This window comes from Pyricularia grisea, assembly GCF_004355905.1.
Source record: "Pyricularia grisea strain NI907 chromosome Unknown Pyricularia_grisea_NI907_Scaffold_1, whole genome shotgun sequence".
NCBI classification, from domain to species: domain Eukaryota; kingdom Fungi; phylum Ascomycota; class Sordariomycetes; order Magnaporthales; family Pyriculariaceae; genus Pyricularia; species Pyricularia grisea.
In genome coordinates this window covers 8,205,751-8,233,735 of record NW_022156716.1, presented here as the reverse complement: position 1 = coordinate 8,233,735, position 27,985 = coordinate 8,205,751, and the positions used below count along the sequence as shown (strand labels likewise).

Genomic DNA, 27,985 nt, shown 5'->3' with positions numbered 1-27,985 from the left:
CCCCCCCCCCCCCGCACCCACGTTTCCTGGGTTAAATCTGACACATGATTCATCACCAAAAATAGCAAACCAGTCAGGCAGCTCTGTGGCCCTGGTCGAAGACTCCCTTGTTGACCTCTCGGCCAATGTCACAAATGGAAGGCTAACTTGGCAAGCTCCAACGGACCACGACGAGTACGTCTTGTTTGCCACCTATGAGCGCTACACCAACCAGAGGTCAGCGGTGGGAATTCCCTCCGATGTCATCGCCAATGGCTCGTGGGTGACGGACCACTTTAGCGCAGCGGGAGCAAAGCTCGTGTCGCAATTCTGGGAGCAGAACATCCTGAACAGTGAAATTCGCGAACTGCTCAAAAATGTCGGGCAGCATTCGTGGGAAGACAGTATGGAAATTCAGGCTTCTCTCTACTGGTCCTCGGACTTTGTTAAAAAGTTCAAGAAGGCAAGAGGCTATGATCCAGTCAAGTATCTGCCCCTGATGTTTGACAAGTCGACTTCGTTCATGAGCCACGAAGCACCCTACAATACCACATATTACCTGGAGGGTTCTGGGGATCCCTCCCAGGCCAAATACCTCCAGGACTACCGCCTGACCCTTAATGAAGGCTACATGGAGTATCTTCAGGCGCTGGGGGATTGGGCTCAGTCGCTCGGCCTATCTCACTCCTGCCAGGTGGCTTACAATATCCCCGTGGACATGCTCGCCGCCATTCCCGTGGTCGCCGGGCCCGAGCTTGAATCTCTTGCCTTTACCGACATTGACGAAATGCTTCAATTCACTGGACCGGCGCACCTGGCACGACGAAACGTAATCTCAACGGAAATCGGTGCAGTCCAGTCGGGTGCATATAGCCAGTCGGTGCCGTCTCTGCTTCGGCTCTTCAACGAGGCATTCGCAGGCGGAGTTAACCTCATGGTGATTCACGGTATGCCATATGGCGGCGAGCAGCCCGAGACGACGTGGCCGGGATACACACCATTCCAGTACGTCTACTCGGAGATTTGGGGTCCGAAACAGCCGGCCTGGAAGTACATGCCCGAGATGATGAACTACACGGCCAGGAACCAACACATCCTGCAACTGGGGGTGGCCAAGAGGGATTTGGCCTTTTACATGTACAAAGACCCATACTTGACCACGGTCTCTCACAATGGCACGGATCTACGGGCAAATGGTACGTTTACTATTCAGTTCAACTCGCCCCGCATTGATTGTTCCTGCTGCATAGACTGACTCTAGAAAATCAACAGGCTTTTCCTATGAATACCTTTCACCAGCCAACTTTGCCAGTGAAAATGCCACAGTTCAGGGAGACTTACTCGACCCAACCGGTTCAGGATACCGAGCTCTCATCCTCGACCAACAAGAGTTCATCTCCCCCGAGGCGTCCACAAAACTAGTCGAATTCGCAAAGGCGGGTCTGCCCATTGTCGTTATCGGATCCCTTCCAAACACCACCATCGGAGCCGTCGGTCAAGATATCGTAACAAGGGCCATCGCAGAAGTCCAGTCGGCGGGACATGCCAACCTCAAATTCATCGACTCGCCCGGCTCTCTGGTTCAAGCGCTGCAAGAACTGTCAGTCAAGCCTCGAGTCCAGACGTCTCCTACAAGCTCCACCCAGACCTTGCACACGACTTGGAGAGCAGACGGGGCTTCCAACTACGTGTTTCTCTATAACAATGGACCCGCAGCAGCCTTCAACGTCAGCGTCGAGGCGAGCAACGACCTTGTACCCAGCAAGCTCGACGCCTGGACCGGCACCCAAGAACCCGTCGCTATATATGGAAGGTCTGAGGGCAGGGTAAGTCTGAGCGTGTCGCTGCAGCAAGGCCAGACTACCATTCTCGCTTTTGCTCCCGCAGCCGAGCCTCGAGACCACGTCACAATAAGTTCGGAAAACGTCGCCGAGGCGTTTTACAGCCCGGACGGGAAGATATCTGTCGCCGTGTCCGACGGCGCTGCTGGATCCGTCACCCTGTCCAACGGTGGCACGCACCAGATATCGGCCCTCACGAACGGCACCAACGCAACTCTACCTTCATTTGAAGTAGGACCCTGGAACCTGACGCTCGAGTCGTGGGTCCCAGGTCCCGACGCTGCAAGCTCGGCCTCCGACAAGCAATTACTCAACCTCGGCTCGCAAGACACTCTGGTTCCATGGTCACGGATCCCGGCGGCGCAGAACGTCTCTGGCGTCGGCATCTACACGGCCACTTTCACACAGCCAGAGATCCGCCAGCTGTCTAGCGATGAGGTCATGACCGTGATCGACTTTGGCCCGGTCCTCAACACCATGAGGGCCTGGGTCAACGACAAGCAGCTGCCGGCGGTGGACGTGTCTGCAGCCCGTGTCGACATCTCGCAGTACGTCGTCGCTGGCCAAAACTCGATCCGGGTCGAGGTCGCGTCGACGCTGTTCAACGCGGTCAAGGCGAGGGTTGACAGCGTCAAGAACTTTGGTCAGGGGCCGAATGTGCCTCAATTCTATACGACCGTGGACTGGCAGGAGCATGGCTTGGTTGGTCCGGTGCGGCTGACAACGCTACGCAAGATCAGTTTTTAAAAGGTCTTGGCGGTGGCAGACCACAGCGCCGGTAATATCTAGGTAACATCACTGGGATTCCACTTTGACTGAAAAGGTTCAGGCAGGATACTGTCCACAGCTAGCGCTATAGAGCATAGACTATAATATAAGAAAATAAGAAATTCGCCACGGGTCACTAGTGGCTAGTCAAAGTCGAGCTTACTGACCTGTTCACTATTATTCATATCCATCTTCCTCTCCTGGGTGTCGTTATATATGTGTCTTTCCAGGCTATCTGTCATCCCAGTCTATCTTTGCCACTTCTTTACGTTCGTCAAGCCCACTCAACCTCACCCCCAAACGTCTCTGAATCTCAACCTCTACCGCCAGGTTTTAATCAGAGTTTGATCAAGTTGATGGCTTTAGCTGCTAGGAACTCCTTCATTTGGTCATTAATCAGAGAACTTACATAATAGTTTTGAAGTGAAAGAGACAGCACTTTATAAGGGCCCTGTCGTTACATTTCTAGCAAAGAACAAGTTCCGTTTATGCATGCCATCGGGCACGATTTCACAAAGCTGCAATACTAAATGCAATCATAATAAATTCACATCAAGTTTCGTAACCCCAAACCAAAAGCAATCCCGACCGCCCTAACAAGCACTCACTAAACACCAGGCCGCCGAAAACTCCTACCTACGCCGTTGCCGATTCATAATCACCCTCATCACGCGAACCGCCTATCATACAGTTGGAAGATGCGATCCAGCTCCGCATCCCCAGCCTGTGACGCAAGCCATATGTCTCCCCGGTAGGGCCTGGAGACGGTTGGGTCTGCCACGGAGCCCATGACACCCAACACCTTGTCCGTGAACCGACGCGACCAACGCTCATTCTTCTCCGGGTTGTCCCAATGCAGCTCAAAGCGGGCCAGGGCACGGCCCAGAGGCATGCTGCAGCTGTCCTGCATGTCGGTCATGGCGCCGCCGCCCTGGATGATGAGGGCGTACATGCGCGAGCGGGCGGGGGAGTAGCGCACGGTATAAAACAAGTCATACATGCGCAGCAGGGCGTCCTCGCACTCTGGTATCACCCAGTTGGAGACGCTGGTAAAGTAGGAACTCGCCATCTCGCGGGCCGAGGACGTCGGCTTCCAGTACAGCAGCGGGTCCGCGTGCAGCGCCGTCGCCGTCACCTCGCCCAGCATGCCCGGGTTGGCAGCCAAAAAGTCCGAGGCCGGCAGCATGCGCAGGTCCAGCAGGGTCTTTTCCCTCCAGGCAGACATGTCGCCGTCGACGAGGGACGCCACCTCGGCGCCCATGTGCTCGCGCACCAGCGCCACCGTCTCGGCTGCAGACAGCAGGCTGACGACGTTGAGCGACGCCACGGGCTCGACCTGGTCCGGCTCGAAGTGGAAGCGGAACGACACGGACACGTCCCGCGGCAGGCTGTATGCTTTGCGAAAGGCACCCTGTGCCGCGCACTTCTTGAGCTGTGCGCGTGTGATGCGTGTGAAGCGCCACGTCGCCCGCGGCGGCTCGTCCATCACCCGTAGCCGGATCTCGATCACCACGCCGGCGCCCGCCGCGGCACCACCCCGCATGGCGTGCAGCAGCTCCGGGTGCGACTCCTCGCTCACGTCGACGACGGTGCCGTCCCATAGGACGATCCTCCCGCCGATCACCGACTGGCAGCCCAAACCGTGCTTTCGCCCCAGGATGAGGTCCCAGCCGGCGGTGAGGAAGTGTCCACCGGCACCGACACCGAAGCAGTCGCCGTGTGGTACCGCCTTGCGTGCGGTCACCAGGGTGTGGATCGTCTGGCCCAGGACGCAGCCGGGTTCGATGTGTAAAATGTCGCCGTTGACGCGGCGCTTGGTCATGCCGGCGAGGTTGATCATGAGGCCGCCGTCGCAAGATGCGCCGTTGAAGTAGCCGTGCCCGCCGCTTTTGACCGACACGGGAAGGCGGCCGTACAAGCGGGCATCCTTTAGCAGGCGCAGCGTCTCGGACACGCCATACTCGCTGACGGGCGACACGACGATGGCAGGTATGGGCGCGGCACGATCATGCATGGCGGCCTCGGGTGGCAGCGAGACGCCATCTGTAATGTACACCTGCAGCCCTCTTTGGCGTAGTCTGGCCACCAGAAGCGCCACGTCGTTGTGTTCAGCGACCTTGGTAGGGATCACCGTCCTCGTCAGGAGTGCTTTGGGAGCGGCGGCCGCCTTGACGCCGTCGAGGGGCGTCAAGGCGGACCAGCGATGTTGCTGCTCGGTGAGGGTTTGTGAGTGAGCCATGTGGGTTTTTTTTTTCTCCGTGGTGTGGGGGATCAGCGATCGAGCGACAAACAGAAGAACAAGTTCTGAAGATGGGCAGGGAGGGCCCAGAGGGGGTATACCCAAAGATTGTTGTCTGCTGTCAGTGCTTTCTTGAAAATCGAACAAAAGAATTAGTGACGCAAGGGGCGACCTGCTGCCGCCCTTTATGTCCCCTTTAATTCCGCTTCGGACATGGCAAATTTTATCACGGTTTCTTTTGCCCTCCTCGGCGCCAAGGATTCACATCAGCGTGGTTGAGAGATCGGTGGGACTTTTTCACATTTTTCCGTAACAATAGCAACAATTGCATTGGGCGGAGACGGTGGGGGGTTGGCATTTTTTTTCTTATTAAACTGCCATTTCCGGCTAAAGAAAATTCCAGGCAAGGGATGGAAAACGCCTCAGAAGAAAAAGAAGAAGAAAAAGGCCGGTTGATTATCTATCAGCTTTTCCACTGCGCATCACTTTTGAACGTTGCCACACCAGATTGATATTGTGCTAGGGTCTGCAGATAAAGAGGTCTGTGCTCTCAATCTCAGCTGCAGCAAACCATGTGGTCGTCGGCGAATCGTGCCGCTAGTGCCAACCTGGAAGGGAAGAAGAAACATGAAACGACTTGGTTCCGTTCTAAGGAAAGTTCTGGAGCGCGACCTTTGGGGNGGGGGGGGGGGGGGGGGGGGGGGGGGGGGGGGGGGGGGGGGGGGGGGGGGAACGAGGGCGTTGTGTGCATCCCTTTGCTTGGGTGCCCCAAACGCAGTCAAGCGAAAATGAGCGCCATGGCTTAATGCTGCCAACCACGCCCTTCTTTTGTACCTAAAAATAATAGCATTGAAGAGCTCTCAGCTGTGGCCGTGGTAGCATTTAGCTACTTTTTGTGGCTAGGTACCTATCCACCAGCCAAATTTTGACATGCTGGAGCGGGGATGCAAGTGGCGACATATCATTATCACACGCTTGGGTTGCCATAATGGGTTTCTCTTCTTGTCTTGCTATTTCCTAGTATTCATCGCGGATTCCCATTGCAAACCTTCCTCCTCGAGACTCCTAACACGTTGGAGTTCGTTTTTAATTATCTCTTGAACTTGTTGTTTTCTCGAGCCATAAAGTCAATAGTAACAGAGTCTGTATTACTTTAGCCTTGAAAACCACCATAGCGTCACGCCACCATAGAGTGTCTTGTCTGTCCACTTGGTCATTTTGACTGTCAATTCTTCGTCCAAGGGCTGGTCTCGGATGTGCCACGATTCATTGCCAGCAAAGACTCAACTTAGAGGAGGGAGTTTTTGATTCACGGGTGAAAGAATGAAACAAACCAATGCACGATCGACGAGTTGCCCAAAACTGATTTGAGTGGTATTGTATGAAGGTAAATGAGTTGAGAACCAAACTGGTCAGACTTGAATATAAATTAGCCATTGACAACTGTCATTCTAATGTTGTACTACTGCAACCATGAGGCGACACCTGTATCCAATTATCCATTTTGATGACCACCCAACCACGAGCCAATATAACATTCATGAGAGGTATCATCAACGTGATTTACTCAGAGAAGATTTCCAAATATTCAAATGCATTTCGCTATAGCCCAACAGCTTATCGTATTTAAGAATGGCGGTTGGGGGCGGTCATTCCACCTTGCATATGCCCAGGCTTAGGCAGGGATGCGCTTGTCATGCGTCCCATTGACATGACGAGTTTGCGGCCTGTATCAAGATAACAGCCCGGTTCAGTTTGAAGCAAGTTCCATTGCGAAGAGTTTCAACCTTTCGATAGTATCTCAGCCAACGACATGTCTCGCTGATGCTCTCGGGGAGATATTCTTCTACGATTCGCTCACAACCTATCTCTCTGTAGTGCACAAATGACGCTCATTGTTTAATCATAGGGTTGATGCAATTCAAATATGATTCCCCTAGTTGCCTGGTCATCAACGAGTCGTTTTAACCAAGGGCGCAAGGCCATGCGAGTTTAATTGAGATGACAAGACATGACAACACCTAGACTGTGGGGAGTTTCAATGATCTTAACCGACAACGGAAAGCCAATATGATTCTGATTTTGACGTCTAGTTTATGATAATACAAAGTAATAAGTGGCCAACATCTCCTTGCATTTATCTCCCTAGTATAAGGGCGCGAAGCCATTCAAGACCAATCGGAATTCTTTTGAGATATAAGAACCCCCCCCTTTTCGATGTGGATTTATCTGCTCGGCCTCTCGCAAGCCACGCAGCCCACGGCAAATTAAAACCGAAATGGATTTCAAGTAAGCCGAAGTCTTTCGTTCGGCAGGGTAGTGCTAGAGTAGCGTGGAGAGGAGAAGCAAAAGAAATGATACTGGGCAAAAATTAGGCTGCCAATTATATTTTGAAGAAAGGCGTTGTTGCATGAAAGGGACTGCTAATTTCAATTTTACACACATTCCCCTGGTTATGATACGCAGATACCTAGACTCTGCAACAACTTACTCGTACATGCCATGCCGGCTGCAATTCACACGTCAACATAACCATAATAGTACACTTGATAAGATAGCGGCTCCTCTTAACGAATTAAGGTTTACTCTAGCAAAGCTTATGAGTCCCCATAGCCCTTGAGGCTATCATTGGCCATGAGTCTGGATAACATGCCATTAGGTCGCTGCTGCTAGTACTGCTACGTAAATCCTTTATCAGGCCCACTACCGTAATACCAGCTTCTGTTGCTTCTCGTTATTCAATCCTTTTTTTCAAAAACTTTTGCATTTGGTATTTTTGATTTTCGCGGATATTTAGTTACGTTCCAATCATTCCACACCTTATGCAAGGATCGTACAAACTGGGATTTTGCTGGGTTCTGTATTCTCCAGTGACACTTTAGCCACTGACTAGTACTTTTAGAGAGACATTTGGCGTTTCACAATCTTAGAACCCCTGGGATACATCTTTACGACCATGTTACAATGCAGGTTTGTTCCTATTTTCATCCTGTCAGTCGCAATATCCATGACTATTTACAACCACCAGCGAACAAGGCAGTCTGGATGTTTATCTAGTCTCGACCGTGTGGGATGGAAATTAGATAATGCACGTGTTAAATATTCCAACCCCAGATTATTGTAGAACCATAATTTAATTAGAGATAGCAAATTGACAGCCAAGACAGATAGTGATAAACGCGCTTTGCATTAAACAAATACTAGTTAGAGTAGCGCAGCTTTCTGTTGTACATGTTGGCGTCCTATTGTTCCTTGACAGCGTCTACAAAACCCAACCGTCTGCTCAACGGGAGACACATCCAATAAATCCGTGATGTGTACCTGTGGTGCAATCTGCGCCGCCGTTGGGGGGATAGGCTACAACTTGTCGTCCCGCTGGGAAGTCCGGGAGCGAGTCACAACCACCCTTAATATGTTTACTTTTCGGTCTGTTATCCCAATAGCCACCGCACTAAGAAAGAAAAAAAAGAAAGGTTAGATTAAGCCTACCGGTACATTGACTGTCCTAATTCAATCAAAAGAAGACTGTAACTTACGCAGTAAGAGTTTAGCTGGAGGAAAGAGCAATAGCCGGAGGGATCCGTAACGACGTTGGCGCTGCAGCAGATGCCTCCCGTCTTAGAGCCTTGGAAATCGGGCTCTGGATCAGTCCCCTGGTCGGCAGCACCCAGGCCAGCGAAAAGGAAAAAAGGAATGAGAATGATCGTGGATGAACGCATGTTGACGATCTTTTGTGATGAGAAACGAATGAAATACGCAGGTATTAGAGAGGGACTAAGACATACGCACAGCGAATGAAATGGGTAGGTAGTAGAGAAGGACTAAGACATACGCCCAGCGAAATGAAAGAGAGTGTGGTTGAAAACTAAAGACCGTGATGGGCGTCTCATGCAAGAGATTGCATAGTTTTATAATCCACCGCTTGCTATACAGAGATGTTAAGCTACCGTCGCATTTTCACATAAGCTTTCTATTGTTGGACACTGACTTACGGATTACCCGATGGGTTTGCAAAACACATTCGCAACAAGCCTCGTCTGATGTGTTTGTTACCTGAGCTTATGTGGTTAGTAAAGTGGACCTTTTCTCACTGTAACCTGTTTTGGTACACGAGAATATTGTGACCTTAAATCTGTTTATACATCATACATATGCATTACAGTAGGACCTTGTCAGCTTGACAGCAGCAGATGTGCTATTGACGGGTTCGAAATTTGTGGCCTTGGTGGGTACCTAGTCTTGCGCGTGTCCTTCAATAACTGTCATTCTGTCACCCCCTGGCTCCAAAACCAGCATGTTGCAGTATGATCTTCCTACCCCTTGGTTCTGGATGAGTCGTAAACCTGAGCTACAAGCACGAGTAAGGATTGAATGTGAAGTGTATTTCCGAGGCTTGAACGGGAAAAGAAGGGTTACAAATTTTTGAACTAAAAACAGTAGAGCCCTCATGCATCCAGTGGCTGTCTATCAGTCTCTGGAAGCTCCAAAGTTTGACTCTGAACCATGCGATGACTCGGTATTGTTCGCCCAGGGCCCCGGGAATGGATTTTTGACCTAGTATGTAGAAGCGGCCCTCTGAGACTGCGATAATTAGCAGTCGTCACCATCGTTGACACCAACAGCGTTGGCATCCTCGTAGTCATGGACATTGGCCGGGCTCAGGGGAGCCGGCTGCACCAGGTCAGCTTCAACAAAAATTAATCCGGGGCAACTCTTGCGAAACCACTTCAGCCAGCCTATAAGATATATACCCATATGAATTAAAAATCCTCTCGATGCTCAATAGTAAAGAATCCCGTAGAAGCGCAATCATAACAAGATAGGCACACGAACTTTAGCTTGGCAAGAAGCATACATACGCACGGACCGTGAGGCTCATGGTAGCGCATTCTCATCGACTCAAGCACGACCCAAGCAAGCGGTGACTGGCCATGTTCGAGTAAGTCTGGCCCCCCCAAATTTTCATCCCCATGCACACAACTTGCCCGGATTTCGGGTGTGAAATGTTTCTCTTGGCATTCTCTCGGCGATCTGGATCGCAACCCGTTTTGACATTCGCCAAGGCCTGTATCGAGATGGGACCGGAAAATCCCCTAAATGGCCTAGCCAAAGCAAAGGGATCAAGCCCAGTTTCTGAATTCTTTTATTCCAACTCTTATTGCCTCACGAGATCGTGCCAGCGACACGGATTTTTTCAATGCAACTGCTGTCATGGTTGCCCTACCATGATTCAGCTCTTAATTCGCACTGTGAGCGAGTCACTTTGGGCATTATTGGTCTCCTGGCAAGCCTGGCCACTCGTAACTCTGGAGAAAAAAGCTTGATACAGCGTGCCAAGACCAACAAGGATGCCAGAACAGAGACGTTGTGTTTAAAGCAACCTACATCATAGCTTGTGCTTCAAAACCATGAAGAGAACAGCGGAACAAGGTACCTAACTTTCCAGGGAACCCACTTGCTGCAACTTAAATAATTCTTTACCATGGCGCTCGTATGGCTAGGATTGCAAGACCTCTCGATATGAAACCATGCGCCCAGTTGATGTCATGTGGCAGCTTCTTCGAAACTTTGTCGATACTAGCTGTCATTTGAGCACTCACTGGGTTACCATCCGGGAATCCGGTGCTCTTATTCAGCATGTTCCGAGTATTCATGCGTGGTTCAGTGCAACAGTGGTGCGCGAAAGCACCTGGGCTCTGACCAACACAATTGACATGTTATTGCTTCGTTTCCTATAATGACTAGAACGAATGAAAAAAAAACGAGAGAATATCGCATCGTCATTGCCAGCCTTAGGATATTTGATGGTTATCTCACTGTACATACAAACCAGAATCTAGGTTTGTCAGTGCTGGTTGGTGACGTGCATAGAATCGCGCATTTGAGCGCCGCTGGCGCGGAGGTTGTTCCCTCTGGCTAGTCATTCACGGGGCACTAGTTTTGGGCTCAATTTGAATTTTAAATGTCCAATGTTCAGTTATCAATTCTGTGATCTTCGCTCTGAGTTGGTCAGGCCTTTCTGCCCCGTCTCTCCGACATTGGGCAGTCCAATAATCCTCCTATGGATGCATCGCTATAGACCTTCCATGCCCTGTCCCTAATGGCTGGCTGACACGAAACTGATTCTTCTTCTTAAACTAAATACTCCAATGCTCCAGTCAGTTACAAGTGCCATACCAGCAAAAGAGACTGAAAATGGTAGCTTACTGTTGATGAAATGCGTGAAACAAAATATAGTCGACGAAATAATCTGCCAACTTCATAAAAGAGCTTCAGCTCCTTGTCCTTTTGCTACTACGCAGTTCGCCAATTGGAGTGATACGAAGTCACACTCCGCCTGTTTCCATCCTCGTTGGTTATGATATATGTGAATTGAGGAATGACCACGACCTCTTGGGTGGTTACCGCGACTCCAACCACCAATTCGCTGATGATGCAACCGAAATCAATCTCTGAGAGCGCGTCGTCAACATCTGGATCTTCGTCATTGGGGGCCCAGGTCAGGGTGCAGGTGACCTTTCCCGCAAGCAGCAATCTCAGCTGCTGGAAAAATGAGCCACAGGCTGCGCAGGTGTCTTCGCCTCTGGGTACCAATCAACCAGCTTATCAAACGGGTCTGGACGCTTGGTGCCAATGTTTGCGGCACCGATCGGCTCATAAACCATGATCAAGTGGATGTTGCCGCCGTTCCGGTCCGCAGTCATAACGTTGCGTACCCCCTGTTCGGCACCCCCCCTGTTCGGCACCCAAAAATAACAACACTTTTATTTTTATCCTCCAACTTCTATTATAAATATCTCGATGAATCTTTCACTTTTGGATTTACTTTTTTCTAATCTTAATTCTCCATTTTCCAATAAAGCAATATACTGAAAAACAGCTTATATCTGCAATTAACGACGTCAATAATGGCAATCCAATTGCAAAAACCTCCCGAAAATGGGGAATACCTAGGTCTACACTTCAAAATCGACTTAAAGGTTCTCAAGCTTATAAAAAAGCACAAAGCCCTTTTCAAAGGCTTTCTACGGAACAGGAAAAGCATTTGGCTAATTGGATACTTACCCAAACAGCTTTAGGGCTTCCGCCAACGCATCAAGAATTACGCTTTTTTGCCGAACGAATTCTTCAAGCCGCCGGAGAGACAAAAGGCCTTGGAAAACGTTGGATAACTCGTTTTTTGGCTCGTTATCCAATCTTTAAGACCCAAAAGCCCCGTCGAATAAATAACGCCCGGGTTAATGGCGCTATTACGGAGGTAATTAAATCTTGGTGGCTTTATATTACGAACCCGGTTATTAACGCTATTAAACCGGAAAACCGTTGGAATATGGACGAAACCGGTATAATGGAAGGTAAAGGATTTAACGGCCTGGTATTAGGGCTTAACGGGATCCGGCCGTTGCAACGGAAAAAGCCCGGAACGCGGGGTTGGACGATTATAATCGAATGTATATCGGTTACGGGCGTTGCCTTCCCTCCCTTTGTTATATTTAAGGGAAAAAACGTACAACAACAATGGTTTCCGACGGATTTAAGCCTTTTCGATAATTGGAAATTTCACGCAACCGAAAACGGGTGGACAAATAACGAAACGGCTATCGAATAGTTAAAAAAAATGTTTATTCCGTATACCCAACCTTTAACCCCTGAAAAGCGGTTATTAGTTTTAGATGGCCATGAATCACATATAACGGACGAATTTATGCTTTTTTGTTTGTAAAACAATATTTAACTCCTATATTTACCCCCTTATTCGTCACACGTTCTCCAACCATTGGATCTATCGGTTTTTGGGCCGTTAAAAAAAGCTTATCGACGTCAATTTGGATTTGTTAGCCAATTTTGCTGTTCAACAATTATTGGAAAACGAAATTTCCTACTTTGTTATCGAAAAGCCAAATTAAAAGTATTTATAGCAAAAACCATTCAATCTGGTTGGCGTACAACGGGGTTATGGCCGGTAAACTTGGTTAAACCATTTTTAAGCCCTTTTTTGTTAAAAAATAGCAATGCCAACGTTATAAAAGATAAAAACAACGGTTTGCAAAGGGATAAAACACCGGAAAGCCCAGCCCAAAAAATTAACGACCCGTCTTTACTTATTTGGAAAACCCCTAAAACGACCCGAGATGTCCGATTTCAACTGCAAAAACTTTCCCAATCCAACAAAACCAACGCTACTTCACGTCTTTTATTTGCAAAAGTCCAAAAAAGCTTCGAAACTAAAAATACCCTTTTGGCTAGCGCCCAGCAAAAAATCAGCTTATTGGAAGCACAACTGGAGGCAATACGGCCGGTTAAAAGAAGGAGGGTAGTTCCGGATCCAAACGAGCTTTTGGTTAACAAACAGAACATTATTGGATTGCAGGAAAAGGATATAGAAAATTTGGAACCTTTAGCTGATGAAGAAGAGGTTAATGAACCGGAGAAGCGTGAAAACGATTGTATTTTTGTCCGTTGATAATTTTATATTTAAATCAGCTTATAAAAGTAGGCATTTCGTTGTTAGATTTTCAGGGTGCCGAACAGGGGGGGTGCCGAACAGGGGGTACGCAACGTTAGCTCACTGCTTGAAGTGTGGCGTGAATGACTTGGAGAGCAGATGAACTCTCGTAGCTGGGGCAAACGCCACCAGCGCAGAGCCCGTCAGCAGAGGAGCTGATCCAATAAGGCGACGGATTGAAGAAATCTGCTGTTCATTGCAGGCCCATTGAATTGAGTGTCATCGTTCCGGCGAGAGTCTCGATGATGCGTAAGGCATTCCAAAACCCGCCCATGGGGGCCCGAAACCTTATTTGAAAAGCCCGTGGGCCAACAGCCCACGAGCCCGCGGTTTCTTTCACTGTGGAGTTTGTATTTATTGGACTAAAGTTAGTGTTAAGATACATGCCCCACAACGTGCAAATAAGACGGGGGCCCGTGGGTTACGGTATTTTTTGGCCTATGGGCCCCCGTGGGCGCCCGCGACGGGTTTTGGAATGCCTTAATGATGCGGCCATCTCCGGTCTGCTGTTGTGTCATTGTATGGGTTCTGGTCGATGTTAATTTTGGGGGTGGTCTGCTAAAGACGCTTGGTGACGGCGGTCTGAGTGAAGGAGAGTGTATCTTGTAGGATGGTGAATTCACAAGGTTTCTGGTCTTCACAAAGCGCCCTGAAGAAGGATTTGAGGTTCTTGTGTGTAGGATAGAAAAGCCTCAACGTGATTGGGGACTGAGCGCTTTGTATCCTTTTGACGAGGGACAACTTCTTGAGAATTGTGGCGTAGTTAAGATATCCTAGGGTCAAGAGTGTCGCTGAAATATGACAATGTTTCAACCAAGCTAAGTTTTTGGGTCAGAGTCAAAGTGAGAAGTTGGCGAAGTAAATGTGAGCTAGAAGTCAAGCAGGTGAAGCTGGCGCCAAGACTTTGACTGTAGAGTTTGGTGTGCGTGAGTAAAGATGTCATGCAAGTTTTATTGCAGACTCCCACATGAACGGTAAATTATTGATAAAAGCGTGTGCCTGATAGAGGGTATCACGTAAGAATGCCGGTAGACTTGGATGAACAAGCTTCATGAACCTGTAGATTGCACATATCTGTCGCGCGCGAGAAAGTAAAATAATTGGTGTCCACACTTCTAAGAAGCGTCATCGCTTTTTATTGTCGAATGACCTTCACTCGAGTCCCTCCTTCTCGCGCCATAGTTTGTTATATCGCCGTTCAAGTTCTACTGCTCTGGAATCAGCTTGATTTCTATCATCCATGCTTGGAAAGTTGTGCTGGTCCCAGACGTCCCTCTTCCGCCAATCTCCATACTCAAAAAGATCGCGCGTCTTGCGCTCATACAGTTCACGGTACACGCCCGTCTCCTCGATCGGCTCTCCGGATGCACCCGGGGCATGTTGTCACTCGAGGTCAGAATGGGCAAACAAGAGTTTTCTTGCTGGGGGGGGGGGGGGGGGGGGCAGCTCAGGGGAGACAAGAAAGTCCAGTAGATCGCGCTTTTGTGCACACTCGTATCTAGATTGAACACGTGGGCGGCAAGCTGATGGACCGCAACGGCCACGAGTTCAATCAGGCGGGTATTGAAAGCCCTGGATCCGATAGCGGCAGCCTGGTAAGCGAGCAGAAGCTGGAGTGGACGGTGCATAAGCATCCATCACCAAGTAGTTGGGGCCAATTCGAGGAAGATTGAGTTTTCGCACAGATCACTTACCAGACGGTCGAATGTGAGCATCTCGGGATTGAAGTTAGCACGAAACTCCCGAGCCTTTTCTTACATGCCTGGGCAGAGCTCTTTGTGTGCGGCGCGTACCTGAACTAAGGGATCTTGGATAGGTGTTGAAGTTAGGTACTGGCGCTTAGCAAGCGGAGCAGCCCCATGCTGTACAAAAGTCGCCCGGGTCAGTTCGTGATCTGCAATTGGATCGAATAGCGCGCCTACGCAGTAAATACGCTTGGCATGCATGACTAAGGAGGCTGCTCCCCAATGTGCCCCCTTCAAAAGTCTCTGCGGACGTTCGATCCCCCGGCCGGCGCATTCCTTTTCGCACTGCTAAGGCGTACGTCCACATAGACTTGAGAGCATAAAGAGCCTCGGTCATGATGCTCTTAACAAACGGTACTCAACCAGCTTGCTGCCGCCGAGAAAACAGCGCGAGGATGGGACCCTAGGAGAAGGGTGCTATGCGAGATGCGAAAATTCCAAAACACAATCTGTTGCTCTATCCGTATTCGACTGGCATGGCCAATCCTGGCAAAGACAAGGACATGCCTTGGTAGATTTTCCAAGAGACAAACTGCACGAGAGTCCAACGAATTTGCTTAGGAAATCTCAAACGCTACCTATAAGAGCACGCAGCCACCTGGCAATCTTCCCTCAGCTGGCATAATCCCACCCATGAAGGGCTTGATCTACCGCTTGTCTGTATCTGAATTCTCAATCTTTGAATTGTAATTGGGGGATATCTGTTATTGAATCTGATGCGATTAAAAAAAAGAGTATATACGAAGAAAATCAGGCAGAAGCCACCGCCTGCCAACACTTTCGTCCCTATCTAAAACAACTTTGGCATCTCAAAGTTGTCATACAATTGGCATCCAGCTGAATGCAAAGGTGGCGTGCCGCACTTCGGTAATGTTGAGGAAAATTGACAAAATGTTGCTTGGTGAAGCGCGGGTTGGAATGTTGACATCCATGAGCGGTTGAGTTTGGAGTGATGCTCAACCAGGGTATCGAGTCGCAAATGACTTAGAATGCGATGGGTTAAGACCTGTTTATAGAACTTGGGATGCCGAGGCAAGTCGACTCAGGTGGGGGATCTGGTTGTGAAGAATGGCCGACAAGGTTTGGCTCTGTCTTTTTGCCATATGAGACTTATTAGACAAGATGACCGCAGCTGCAATCTAGATAACATTCTGCCGAGATACCAGGTACAAGCCCTAAGCACTTGCTGGTTGCATCAAAGAAGTTTGCCATCGGCAGTTAATTCGAGTAGCTGTCGTAATTGTCCTTGGGTCGAGCCAAAAAAATCTCCTGCTGCCTTCGAACCAGTGCAGTATCAGAACCATCGAACTCCGCGCAGAACTTCCGGTCCTCACTGAACCACTCGAACATCTCTCCTAGCCACTTCTCATTTTGCAATTCACCCGAGCTCTGCCACCAACACCGCCGTCGCGGCTATTGCCTCCCAGATACTCAATGCTCATCCCGCACATGTCTTAACGGTAAGGCCTGCCAAAGCCCGAAAAGCTGCGCGGCCCGGCCCGGCCCACTGACCCGTGGTATGGTACGGGGGCCCGTAGGCCCATGGGCTCGCGGGCTTGGCCCGAATTGGGTAGCCCTCGGGCTTTGTGCAAAATCAACGTTTACGGAAAAAATAATCGAAAAAAAAAACTTTTGTTATTTTGCCATTAATATTAGGATAAGTAAGCGTGTATTTATTTATATGACCATTAATTGGTATTGGGGATTTATTTATTTTGGACTATAGTTAGGACTATACAACCATGGATTTATGCTGCACGTTAACGACGGTGGTGGATGGTGCATCGGTGGTTTCCACCTGTGATCTTTATATTTTACACGTTCAACTATCGCGCTGCACGGCCCTAGTGGGTATGATGTTTTGTTTTCCTTTTCAACCGATTTTCCATTTTTTATTTTTTTTATTTTTTCAAGAAAAAGAAAAGCAGTACAAGGGTTGTGTCTACAACCGGATAAATAGATAGACCATGTAACACGGCATGTGATTTTATAAATCCAATCCGTCGTCAAAACTTTATTCCCCCAGGCATAAAAGACCCTGGTAAATAAGCATCCGGCATTATAGCGCACAAAAGTCTATTCCGGCATATTTGGGGTCATCCTCGAAATCTTTCAAGCAGTTCCCCGTCTCCAGGCTGACATCATTGTGCCATGACTTACTCCTCAACTCAGCGTCCATCGGTCGTCCCAGCAGCAACATCCAGACCAGCTCATCGCAAACACAATGCGATCCCACGCACTTCTTCTCTCGACGCTCGCCATTTCACCCTCGGCCAAACCCCCGGCCGGCGCATGGGACACACACGTGCACGTCCTCAACCCGTGCCAGTTCCCTTACTCGCCCAACCGGACCTACACCCCTGAGCCAGCACCCCTGTCGTCGCTAATCGCAAACTCGTACACGGACAACATCGTCATCGTCCGCGCCTCCGTCGACAGCGGCCCGGCAGGCGCCCTTTACGCTCTGAAGACCGCGCGCGCCGAGTACCCGGGCCGCAGCTTCCGCGCGACCCTGGACCTGACGGACGTGCAGGACGCCTCGGCCGCGGATTTCGACGCGCTGCACGCGGCGGGCGTTAGGGCTCTGCGGCTGTACGGGCCCGGGGACGTGGGCAGCAACGTGACTTGGGTGCAGGGCCTACTGCGGGCGGCGGCGGAGCTGGACGGCGTCAGGCGGCTGGGGTGGGCCGTATCGGCGATGCTGCCGCTGGCGACGTTCGCCGCGCTCGAGGACAGCCTGCTGCACGACCCGGCCCTGGCGCACCTGCGGCTGATCGCCGAACATAACGGCAGCGCGACGCCCAGCGATCGCGCGTCCGGCGACTTCCAGGCCCTGCTAAACCTGCTGTCCGCCGGCAGGCTGTGGGTAAAGCTTGGCGCCCTGCACCGGCAGTCGCCCGGCGACGTGCACCTGATGAAGGAAGTGGTCACCGCCATGACCCAGGCCGCGCCCGCCGCCATGCTCTGGGGCAGCGACTGGCCGCACGTAAACAGCACCAACAAGGGGCTGGTTCCGGGGCCGCCGCTTGTCGTCGACACCGCGGCGGAGCTGGAGGCCATCCACAACTGGGTTGGGGAGAAAGTATGGCAGGCTATGTTTGTCGGGAATCCGGAGGTTTTCTTTGGAGATTTAGGGAAGGCCACCCTTGTGCAGAATCCGTAAAAGGGGGATCTGGGATATGGGGCTGCATGGCTTGCTTGTCGCGAAGTGCCGGGACGGAGTGACTTATTCTCGGCGCATTGTTGGTAGGCGGCATCCCAATCAAATCTGAACCTGCCTCTGCACCTTGATACTTTGATCGAACATGATAACATATTGCTAGGCAACCTAAAAAAAGCATCTTCAAACGCCAACAATGTGTATAGCCGCAGCTTGCAATCAAACAACCAAAGCCAAGGTCTACTGCCCAAATTTGGCAAATCAATTTTGTACAGAGACCTATTCATTTAAACCGAGCTTGCTCCTTAATCCTCAATGCCTGCTCTTCATGCACGACGGGAATTGCTTCTGTTTATTGACGAACCAACGTCTGGACTCGATAGCCAGCCCCCTTGGGCGATCTGCAACCTGATGGAGAATCTCAACACCAACGGCCAGATCAACATCTGTACAATCCATCAACCTTCAGCTTCTTTGTTCCAACCTTTTGACCGCCTTCTGCTGCGGGCAAGGGGCGGCTGCACTGTTTACTCTGACGATGCCGGTCGCAACTCTACTATTTTTGATCGATTATTCCAACACAACGGAGCACCTCCATTCAAGGATGGCGTCAACCCTGCCGCATAAAAGCTCGATTTCACCGGAGCAACGGCCATGTCTCGGTCCAAGGACGTGGGCTGAGCCATGATCTGGAGAAACAGCCCCGAGTACCAAGAAGTCCAAGCAGGATTTGCACGAGGCATTGGCGCAACGGCAGGTAAAAGCAATGCAACTGACCGCGCCGTCGAGAAGACACCCAAGTTCGCTGCAGGCTTGAGCACTCAAATCTACATTGTGACCAAGCGCATCTTGCAACAATATGGGGGATGCCGGAATACATTATGTCCAAGACTTTAATGACCACCGGATACGTAAGTCACAGATCTCCTCGGATTAATAAGGCAGCTCGCAAGAGTGTCGCAGAGCAAAAGAATGAAGGCTGACATGAAACATTTTCGGGCCCTCTTTATAGGTTTGGCACAAATAAACGCAGAGATGACAGCGTGGTCTGTACAACCAGATGGCCTTGGTCTATTTTCTTGTCGTCTCTGGCCAAATCATCGAGCAGTCCACACCCATGTTCATTACTCAAGGGACTCTTTATGAAGCTCGAGAGAGGTACACAAAGATTTACTCCCGGGTCGCTTTTCTCTGCGGAACTCTGATGGCCGAAATCATCTGGAACTCGGCGGGCAGAATATTTGGAGAGAAGATGAAGGTTACAAACTCCCCAGCAATTAACCTGCGGGATGGTTATTGATTTACGGGAGGCTGACGACCGCACCAGCTTATGGTGTTGTCTTTTTTCATTCTCCTCTACTTCCCTATGGGTCTTTACATTAATGCGGAGCATACCGGCGTTGTTCACTCGCGCGGTATCGCCATGTTCCTCAAAACCTGGGGTTCCTTTATTTTCTCCATCACTTTTGGGTTCCTGATAAGTGCTGGAATCGGCACGGAAGAGGTGTCGGGTGGAATGATGAACCTGTTCTTCATGATGTTCGCCTTTGCTGGGTAAGTGGCGTGGTCACCAAAAGGTGGTGGCCCCAACGGAGTCTCATCTAAAACCGATTCACACATACGCAACTGCTACAGCGTGCTCGCCGAGCCTGAGGAGCTACCCAGCTTGTGGATCTTCATGCACCGGGTGAATCCATACACTTTCCAGGCTCTCGTCGCCGCTCCGCTGGCAGATGCACCCATATCATGTATCGGAAGTGAGATGGTGACGTTTGAGGCGCCCTCAGGAGAGTCTGCAACGCTCACTTGGATACATGAGGTAAATCGGTAGATAGATGGCTGGGGAGAACGGCGGTAGATGCAGCTACTGTCCGACTGCCGAGTCCAACTATTTCCTCACCGCCCACGGCCTCTACTTTGACAACCAGTGAATGAATTCCGGCTTGGTCTGGGCGTGATGCCTGTTCAATATCTTTGGGGCAATTGCAATGTACCAGTTATTACATTTCCTTCAAGGACAAAGCATGATGTCTCTTCTTTCTCGATGGCGGTGGGCCTGTTCTTTCGTGACTCGTCCGAGGTCTCTTGCAGATGTAATACACGTGAGGTTTTAATAGATTGTTTCTTTCTATCTTTCGTTTTCATTTCATTAACCACAGACTGTATGATCAATATATAACAGTGGTTTCTGTTGCATCCAGCAATTCCATAGCTTCTGGGCCATTTCCCTTTGTGATATACTACTTGAACAATAGACTAAATAGAACATTCGTTGTTCAACCAGGTTATTTGAGGTTTAAGACCGAGGCGACTATCTGTGATACCTAACACGACCTCGACATAGTGTTCTGCTGTTTCATATTCTCTTTTCAAATAGCTTGCCAATTACTGCACTTTGACCCTGTCCCTTTGTCGAGGCATCGTACACAGGCTACCGCCCTACCCCAAAAGCCCACACCAATGCTGCAATACCGGACGCAACAAAACAGGCGAAAAGAGCCACGGCGGGCATCAATGTTCCGCAAAGGTTCCTGAAGTGTCGTGGTATCACCTTTTAGTGAGCCGCGGGGCTCAAATGTTGCGATTTCAAAAAGGACTTGGGGGCCCATAGTGCACACTCACCTGCCACGAGACCCAAAGGCCCGAACCCAACCATGGAGAAGACAAGCATGATGAGGGTGAATGTGATGACCTAGGCAAGAACAATTGGCCACACGTCTGCCAAACACAAGTATACAGGTTAGAGCTGATCGTTTCGAGTGCGGTATGGGTGCAATTTGAAAAGGATTGCATCCTGACGAGGTTGGATGATTATGTTGCGGAAAGCGGTCCAAGCGTGGGCGAGGAAGCCCCAGACGGCAGCCCAGATTGACGAGAAGGAGAAATCGTGACTGCCTTCGGTCAGACGGTCGGTAATCATACTCAATGGTGGCACTTCTATGCGTGAGACTTCTTGCGAGATGCAGATAATCGATATGAGAGTTGGAGGAATGTATGGGTTCTGTAGTGCAGCTTTGGCAGGCAGATGTGGGAAGGTAGAGAGGGAGAAGGGAATGGAAGGGGGAATTTCTTTGAATACTAACATGAAGGGAGATTAATACCCCAAACGTCTGAAAACCAGCAAACGAAAGACCAGCAAATGCGCAGGTAAGCTGCCTGGGTCGCACGACGCGGCCAATCGCATACTGGCGGCTAGAGAAGAGGCAGCCTAACCAGTCGGGTTCAACCCTTCCCGATGCAAGGCACCCAAAGGAATTTTGTCGGCAAAGGTGCAGTAAAAAACCACACCACAGATTACTATGAGACGGCAGACTGATGTCGTTTATATTGTTAAAAAAAAAAAAAAAAAAAAAAAAAAAACCCGATCCCACCCCCGCCGGGTTTAGCGGCCCTTCAATCGGGACCAGATATCGGGTAGAGCACCAATACCGTCGCAGGTCGTGAACCGCTCGTGTGTAAATAGACGATGTTTGTTTCGACGTTCCCATAATGTGCCTGCAACTTTTACGTTTTTGAAATGCAAAATTTCATTTTGGTTCGATAGCCCGCGTAAGTTCGCTAATTCTCATTCGACTAGAGATTAATGCAACGTTCTGATTTGAAATTGATACTCTTTTATCTTTACAGTGACGTGTCTACCTTTCTTTTCCACGCCCCCGTTAGCCATATACATGAGCGAATTAATCGATACCATGAATTTAAGATTGAAAAATTAAGGATCAGATAGTCTAAGTGTTTGGAATGTCTTTCTTACAATCAGGATGGTCTAGCTAAAATCGACCGCCTTGCGGTACAAATACTGTACTGAGAGCTGTGAATAACAAAGACGCGTATGATGTATGGAGGTGTGCATATGCAGTACGGTAGTAAAGTGTAAGAAATATCTCAATTGATACTTTTTTTTCTTAAATGGGTGCAAAACGCACCAAAGACGGAACTGGCTAAGAGTACAGTAGTCTGGCACCATCCATTGGACATTGTTACCAAAACAACGCCAAAAACCATGCTTAACATATCCTTCCCCGTATCTTCAGCTATTTTCAAAATTTATACCGCCGCAGACTATTCCGGGGAGCCTAATATAGCGGAAACTGAATATGAGTACGGGAATGGGGGAGGGATCCATTGTTTGTTTGGAGGAACAGGCAATAATAAACAGGATTTGTCTAAACGAATTTCCCATCTAAAGCTGTTATCCAACAAAAATACTTTACAGGGCGGTTCGCATCTTTCTGGGGGGCCCAGCCTTTTTTTCCATTGTCCCTCCTGGACCATATATTCAATTTCGCATTCCTTCACTACGAGTGAAGGCGAACCCCACTCTGCTCCCAGCACGGGAATGACGATATTGGCGAGGAGAGCCGAAGTGACAACAAATGCGAGTTGCATAATGTCGTGCGATTGGATAATATATTTTGGAGAGTCTGATTGCAAAAACTAAAATATAAACGTTATTCAAAGTAGAAATCTTATCCTAAATCTGCGAAACGAGAACTTTTATATTGGGATTGTGAATTGGCTTTTATTTAAAATATTTGAGTTATCCCTTTTTTTATCCAAAATCAATTGACGGTAAAGAAATCCTCCTTAATGAATATAATGTTGTTAATAATCGCGTTCATGCAGGATGCTTTTCTGGGCTAAAAATAACAGGTCTCGGCCCAGTCAAAATATACGTGATCCATGATTAGAAAGATAAAAAGTTTATTTCTTAGAGCGAGCATAGTGAAAAAGGGTGCATGCTAGTCTATATTTATGCTTTTACTAGGGTAAAAGGGAACATGTATATTAATTGTCCCGTGTTAACGCTATTAACTCGCTACCATGTCTGGGCAAAATTCAATTGCATATATACTATTTTGGGTGATTCCAAAATTAGAATATTTGTATACTTTGGACGTTCTGCACCTCGATGGCTTGTTAGAGTAGCATTAAGTTCACTGCCCAAAGCAGACTTTCAACAGTGCACCCTGTCGGGAAGATGGCGGAATTAAACCCCGACAAAAGCCGCTTGGAGGTGTTGGATCCGAAAGGATACTTTTATTCTCCCGGTAAAAGATCTAACCTGCGTTGAGAAAGTCGAGTCCCTTGTCTCCTCTAACGTTGTTAACCTAGCAACACCCATCTTTTCGGCCACCTCTTAGCAGCCTGGAACAGGAATAACACCAGTTTGCGATTTCATGCACACGGGCTGGTGCTGTATACAAGTAATATAATCAAATGCAAACTTCCGTCTATCATTCTAATTTCTTCTCATTCGAGCTAATTAATCTGTTGCGATAAAAAGTGCCCGTTTCATGAGGTGTGTGTAGTGTGTTTAGAGGGATCCAGCTCTGAGTTGAGTCAAAGCACCCGACTGGTTAACCCTTCGAACGTGCAAATCTCGACAGACAAATAGTAAATTAAGAATCAGTACACACAAATTGTCATTAAAAACATTCAACATCACCATCGTAAATATTAGTTTGTAAGTTGCATGGCCTTTTCGAGCTTCTTTCCCACCTGAAAGGTTTTTGTCCTTAAGGATGCGAGGGGAGTCACGAAATAAAAGGCGGCGTGAAGAGATTATGACTGACTTCGGCCATCGGAGACGCTGGGAATCAGTCTCTTAAGCATCATGGCGTGCTGACGTCTTGTGATGCGGGGACGTTTGTCGATGCTTCGCTTGTTGAACGTATAGGTACGAGCCAGGCCGAGCTTTCTCAACAATTCATCTTTAGCCCCCGGAGTGTTGATAAGCCTTGTCACCTCTTCCCTGAAAGATTCGTATTGCTCGGGTGTGAAGACCGGGTAGTTTCTGCGTCGCATGAGGTCGATGCACCCAAATGTCTTGTAGTGCTGGCCAGAGGAGTTGATTGAACCCAGCCTTTCCTTGGCTGCACATGGGGCAATGTAGCCATTTCGGCCACCCGCGTGGATAACTGCTTGTTGGGAAGGCCAATGAAAACTCGTCGACCGTTGCGTCCGGTGTAATCTGTCAAATACCCGGAAAGCATGAAATTCCGCACAAGCAGCGCTCTTGCAGTGTCCTCTTTCCCAGCCGGGCTCGGCTTGCAGCGAATCAAGCGTTTGGTCAATCGAGTCCGTGACGTCGAGATCGATTTTTTTATAGTATACCCCCTGGAGAACGTGTCCCTTTTCACTTTTGAGGGAAGTGGCGAGCAAAACTTGATCGCCTTCTTGGATTACTACCATCGCAGCGGGAGCCTTTTTATTCGAAAGTCCTCTCGTCGTGGTGAAATCGTCCAAAGCTATATGAGCCAGAAACCCGGCCTCAACGGGACTGAGCGTTATGCCAGGTGCAATTCTATAAACATCCGAATTAAAAGTCCTCCATTCCGTTTGCGGGATCGAGTTGGTTCCTGGTGGTGTTTGTGGCGGCGGCGTCAGGACAAAGTGGAAAAGGCTTGCATGACAACCGATGCCAACAATTAAGATAATCTGTAATGAATGTAAAACGAAATGCATGACGGCTGGATAAATCAACAAGGAAATAAAGAACAAAGGCATAAAGGGAAAGAAATCTAGCGAAAGGTTGTTAGGTCATGAATAGTTACCCTTATTTTCCAACGTAACGTGCCAGGCTTTATGTCGTTGGTGTATCTATAAATAGCCTCGTTACGAAACGCTAGCAAGTCCAAAAGAGGACAGGTATACAGATTTATACGAGGATCACATTTCAGTGACCATTTTCAAGTAGGTTCACAGCCACAAATATCAATTAATTAATAGTACAATGCGACTAATTTAGACATCCATTTTGACGGAACAACGACAACGGTCTCAAAGTCAAAATATACTTGATTCTACTCCGAAAATTTACAAGTGACAACTGGGATAAAAGCTGGACTGGGGATACAAGTGAACAGACCTTTGTTGCACGTTTGGATTGCCCTCGCAAATTTCCTTGGTTGACATCCGCCTTCTAATGCGTCGGGATGCTTGCATTCAATATCTGCTAAACTTGCTGGTTACTGCAGTCGCAGGGTCTATGTTAGTAGAGCTTCCATTATGTTGCCTGAAAGCACCTCAGCGAAGGCAACCAAAGGCAAGCTATGCACGGGCATCAGCCAGGGTTGATAAATGACTAAAACAGAATCCATGCAAGCAATTTACGTCAAACACTATTCGATAATTCTTTTAAATTATGTGCACAGATTGTCACGCCTGAACCTTCATTAAAAGCTATTGAATCGTGTCATTGCATTCGCAACTGTTGACTGGCAATTTTTTGAGCATGCGGTTAGAAGTGCTTAGGAATTCTTTGACGATGGCTTTACCCAGAAGCTTGCCTTGCCAAAGCTTTATACCATCTCCTTCGTTTGCCGAGAATATGCTTTTTGCAAGATTTTAGGGGTAAATCCACCGCTCATCGCTCACGAATCCCTATGTGACGAGCAAGCATTTCGTCACCATGTAACCCGCTTCCCTTGATAATATCACCGATTTCATTCACTTTAACTGTACCCCAATAGGCTTCGTTAACATAAAACCTGCTCTCGGAGGTCTTGCGGGTGCGGGAAGGACCAGTCCCGAGCACGTCGAGGGTAGATTCCATCCCCACCGGATCGAATTCAATCCATCCCACAATACTACGCCATCGGACTTTGGACAAGACTAGAAATTCAGCCTCCTCTGGAACGGGGTAGGTTTTGCCGTATTCTTTGTATATGGCAGCAATATCAAGAAGCTCGTTTTGGGTCGTGTCGATGTAATAAATATAGATTCGGCGGCGATTGGTGATTCTCAGGGCAAATTCCTTGGCGAAATCCCTGTTAGATGATGTTGAGATAGGAGTAGATGATTTTTTAAAACGCGTCAAGCGTTTCTGGACGAGGTCATATGGGCGGTATTCGATGCTGTTAAGCACGAGTTCTTTTGTTCCTGGGTCATAATATCGGGCAATCCTTTTCGTGGAAAAGGAATCAGCACTGTAGCCGTGATAAAAGGGTGTCCCGAACTTAATATCCGAAGGTGACCTAAAATCGGCTCTGTAAACAACAGTTGGGACTTGTGCTGTAGCAAGACCAAGTAGTGACGAAAGGACGGTGGAGATGGTCATTAAAGATAAAGGAAACATTGTTGGTAATAACAATGTATTGTACGGAGAAGCGTGTGTAATTCGGGCAAGCAAGGAGACTATAAGTAGGAGGTTAACGCTTGAAGGTAGGTAATTGAAGAAAAATGAGGTTTACTTAAGTAATAAAAACAAAAGTGGTTCGTGGAATGTAAATATAGCTAAAGAGATAATTCTACGCTATTTATATGTAATTTTCTTCGGCGGAAATAGTAATAAATAGCCGCTTAGCCTTCCCCGTTTTTAAACAAGGTTAATTTGGTTAAACAACTCGCGTAAAAAATAATATGGCTGTGTAAAATAATCTATTTTTAACCGATTTGATTGCGGGTGTGTTTATATCATAGCAACAAGTCAAATAAATCACAACCGGGTTGATACCTCTACAATACGCTTCGTTTTTCAGTACAAAATGCCGAACAATTGCGAAACCACATGTGTTATCTATGAAGGGTAACGATTAGGATCCACGTGGTGAATACAGGACCAGATCCCGGTATAATTATTTCTGTAAGATGTCATTTGTAACGATTTTGCGCCCTTTCCAACCACAAATAACGCACACAAGATGCCCAAAAAGTTGTTTACAACGGTACTCCTATAACGTCGTTGGGTTAGGAATAGCTTTTCTTACAAGCTAAACAAACCGCGTTGCACGTGCGTTGGGCATGTCCTCACGTTACCCCTATACAGATAAGATATGTGGCTTCGCAATTGTTAGGCACTTTATACTGTAAAATAAAACTCACTGTAACGGTATTCCCCCGGTTGTGATTTGTTCGATTTGTTGCTATGAAATAACCACACCCTTAACTACGAAGTATTATACTTGGGCATTCTCGAAATCTTGTGTTCATAACTGAGGCTAAGCTGAGACGACAAATGCTATGTAAATGGTAAACAAATGGTGCAGGTAATTGTAAGGACACGTGGTATTGCAAATATAGGCGGTTGCCAATGTAGGCAATCGTAGCGCAAGTGGTAACATTTAATGCAAATGGTCGCTATTTGCCAGGTACATTTAGAGGCCAATCCAATGTCGACGCCCTTCGCACTTTGCTCCTGGTGGCATTATCAAAAGCCTTAACCACATTCCGCGACTTTATTTGTGTTTTTTTTCTCCCCAGTCTTTGTGCTTGCTTTTCTCCATATTCCAATCTCTCTGGCCCCTTGATCCAAAAGTTGTGGATTTTGCACATTAACATTTGAGATTTAAAGAAGTATATTGGTCTCGTTATGTTGAATGAAAGGGACTTCATTTGAGGTTGAGATACCAGCCATCTGAGCCTAAACACTTTTCGTCATACTAGAAATATTCCATTCCTTTTTATTCCTCGACCCGTGTTTAGTTGGTGAGAGCGTTGTTACAAAAGCAGTCCAATAACGGTCGTTTATCCGATAATCCGAGGCATACAAGTAATCGTTTTCTTTCTAGAAACTGAAAAAGATAAATTGCTAAGTTTAAAAGGAATCAATTTATTTGGTCCATTGTTACTTACAGTTCCCCTAGTTCCGCAGTATGCAATGCATTCTTGTATTAATTGGTCGCACGTACGGTACGAACCGGCAGCCAGGCCCACAACATTAGTGTAAGGATGGTGAAAATCGCCAAAAAGAACCTCATTTTCGTAATAAGCGTAGAAAGTACGGTCAAAATGTCCTCTAAGGTA

The 27,985-nt window shown here is 48.2% G+C and overlaps 8 protein-coding genes across 8 annotated transcripts in view; 3 read left to right on the top strand and 5 right to left on the bottom strand.

The window, feature by feature from the left end:
• PgNI_02509 (uncharacterized protein) overlaps positions 1-2,684 on the top strand; it is a gene marked incomplete at its 5' end in the record, with an annotated part of 3,436 nt that extends 752 nt beyond the window's left edge. Inside the window, 2 exons of the mRNA XM_031122574.1 lie at positions 66-1,175; positions 1,252-2,684. Of these exons, the coding sequence (XP_030987325.1) occupies positions 66-1,175; positions 1,252-2,567 (2,426 nt within the window). The 3' untranslated portion in view covers positions 2,568-2,684. The remainder of the gene's footprint in view (positions 1-65; positions 1,176-1,251) is intronic.
• Positions 2,685-3,255: 571 nt separating this feature from the next.
• Positions 3,256-4,827, bottom strand: PgNI_02508 (uncharacterized protein; the record flags this gene model as incomplete). Its single annotated transcript, XM_031122573.1, has 1 exon — positions 3,256-4,827. One exon carries the CDS (start codon positions 4,825-4,827, stop codon positions 3,256-3,258), a length of 1,572 nt encoding a protein of 523 aa, XP_030987324.1.
• A 3,283-nt stretch (positions 4,828-8,110) lies between these two features.
• On the bottom strand, positions 8,111-8,546 carry PgNI_02507 (uncharacterized protein; the record flags this gene model as incomplete). The annotated part of the gene is made up of 2 exons (XM_031122572.1): positions 8,111-8,278; positions 8,364-8,546. 2 exons carry the CDS (start codon positions 8,544-8,546, stop codon positions 8,111-8,113), a joined length of 351 nt encoding a protein of 116 aa, XP_030987106.1.
• Positions 8,547-9,417: 871 nt separating this feature from the next.
• PgNI_02506 (uncharacterized protein) lies at positions 9,418-11,531 on the bottom strand (the record flags this gene model as incomplete). The annotated part of the gene is made up of 3 exons (XM_031122571.1): positions 9,418-9,498; positions 11,158-11,343; positions 11,427-11,531. 3 exons carry the CDS (start codon positions 11,529-11,531, stop codon positions 9,418-9,420), a joined length of 372 nt encoding a protein of 123 aa, XP_030987105.1.
• A 5,771-nt stretch (positions 11,532-17,302) lies between these two features.
• Positions 17,303-18,241, top strand: PgNI_02505 (uncharacterized protein; the record flags this gene model as incomplete). The annotated part of the gene is made up of 1 exon (XM_031122570.1): positions 17,303-18,241. One exon carries the CDS (start codon positions 17,303-17,305, stop codon positions 18,239-18,241), a length of 939 nt encoding a protein of 312 aa, XP_030987104.1.
• A 1,363-nt stretch (positions 18,242-19,604) lies between these two features.
• On the top strand, positions 19,605-20,069 carry PgNI_02504 (uncharacterized protein; the record flags this gene model as incomplete). Its single annotated transcript, XM_031122569.1, has 2 exons — positions 19,605-19,792; positions 19,874-20,069. The coding sequence occupies 2 exons, from the start codon at positions 19,605-19,607 to the stop codon at positions 20,067-20,069; spliced, it is 384 nt and encodes a 127-aa protein (XP_030987103.1).
• A 538-nt stretch (positions 20,070-20,607) lies between these two features.
• PgNI_02503 (uncharacterized protein) lies at positions 20,608-21,265 on the bottom strand (the record flags this gene model as incomplete). Its single annotated transcript, XM_031122568.1, has 3 exons — positions 21,038-21,265; positions 20,861-20,956; positions 20,608-20,834 (listed from the first exon to the last, which is right to left on the bottom strand). The coding sequence occupies exons 2-3, from the start codon at positions 20,907-20,909 to the stop codon at positions 20,608-20,610; spliced, it is 276 nt and encodes a 91-aa protein (XP_030987102.1). The 5' UTR covers positions 20,910-20,956; positions 21,038-21,265.
• Positions 21,266-25,607: 4,342 nt separating this feature from the next.
• Positions 25,608-26,318, bottom strand: PgNI_02502 (uncharacterized protein; the record flags this gene model as incomplete). The annotated part of the gene is made up of 1 exon (XM_031122567.1): positions 25,608-26,318. The coding sequence occupies one exon, from the start codon at positions 26,316-26,318 to the stop codon at positions 25,608-25,610; it is 711 nt and encodes a 236-aa protein (XP_030987101.1).
• Positions 26,319-27,985: the final 1,667 nt, after the last annotated feature.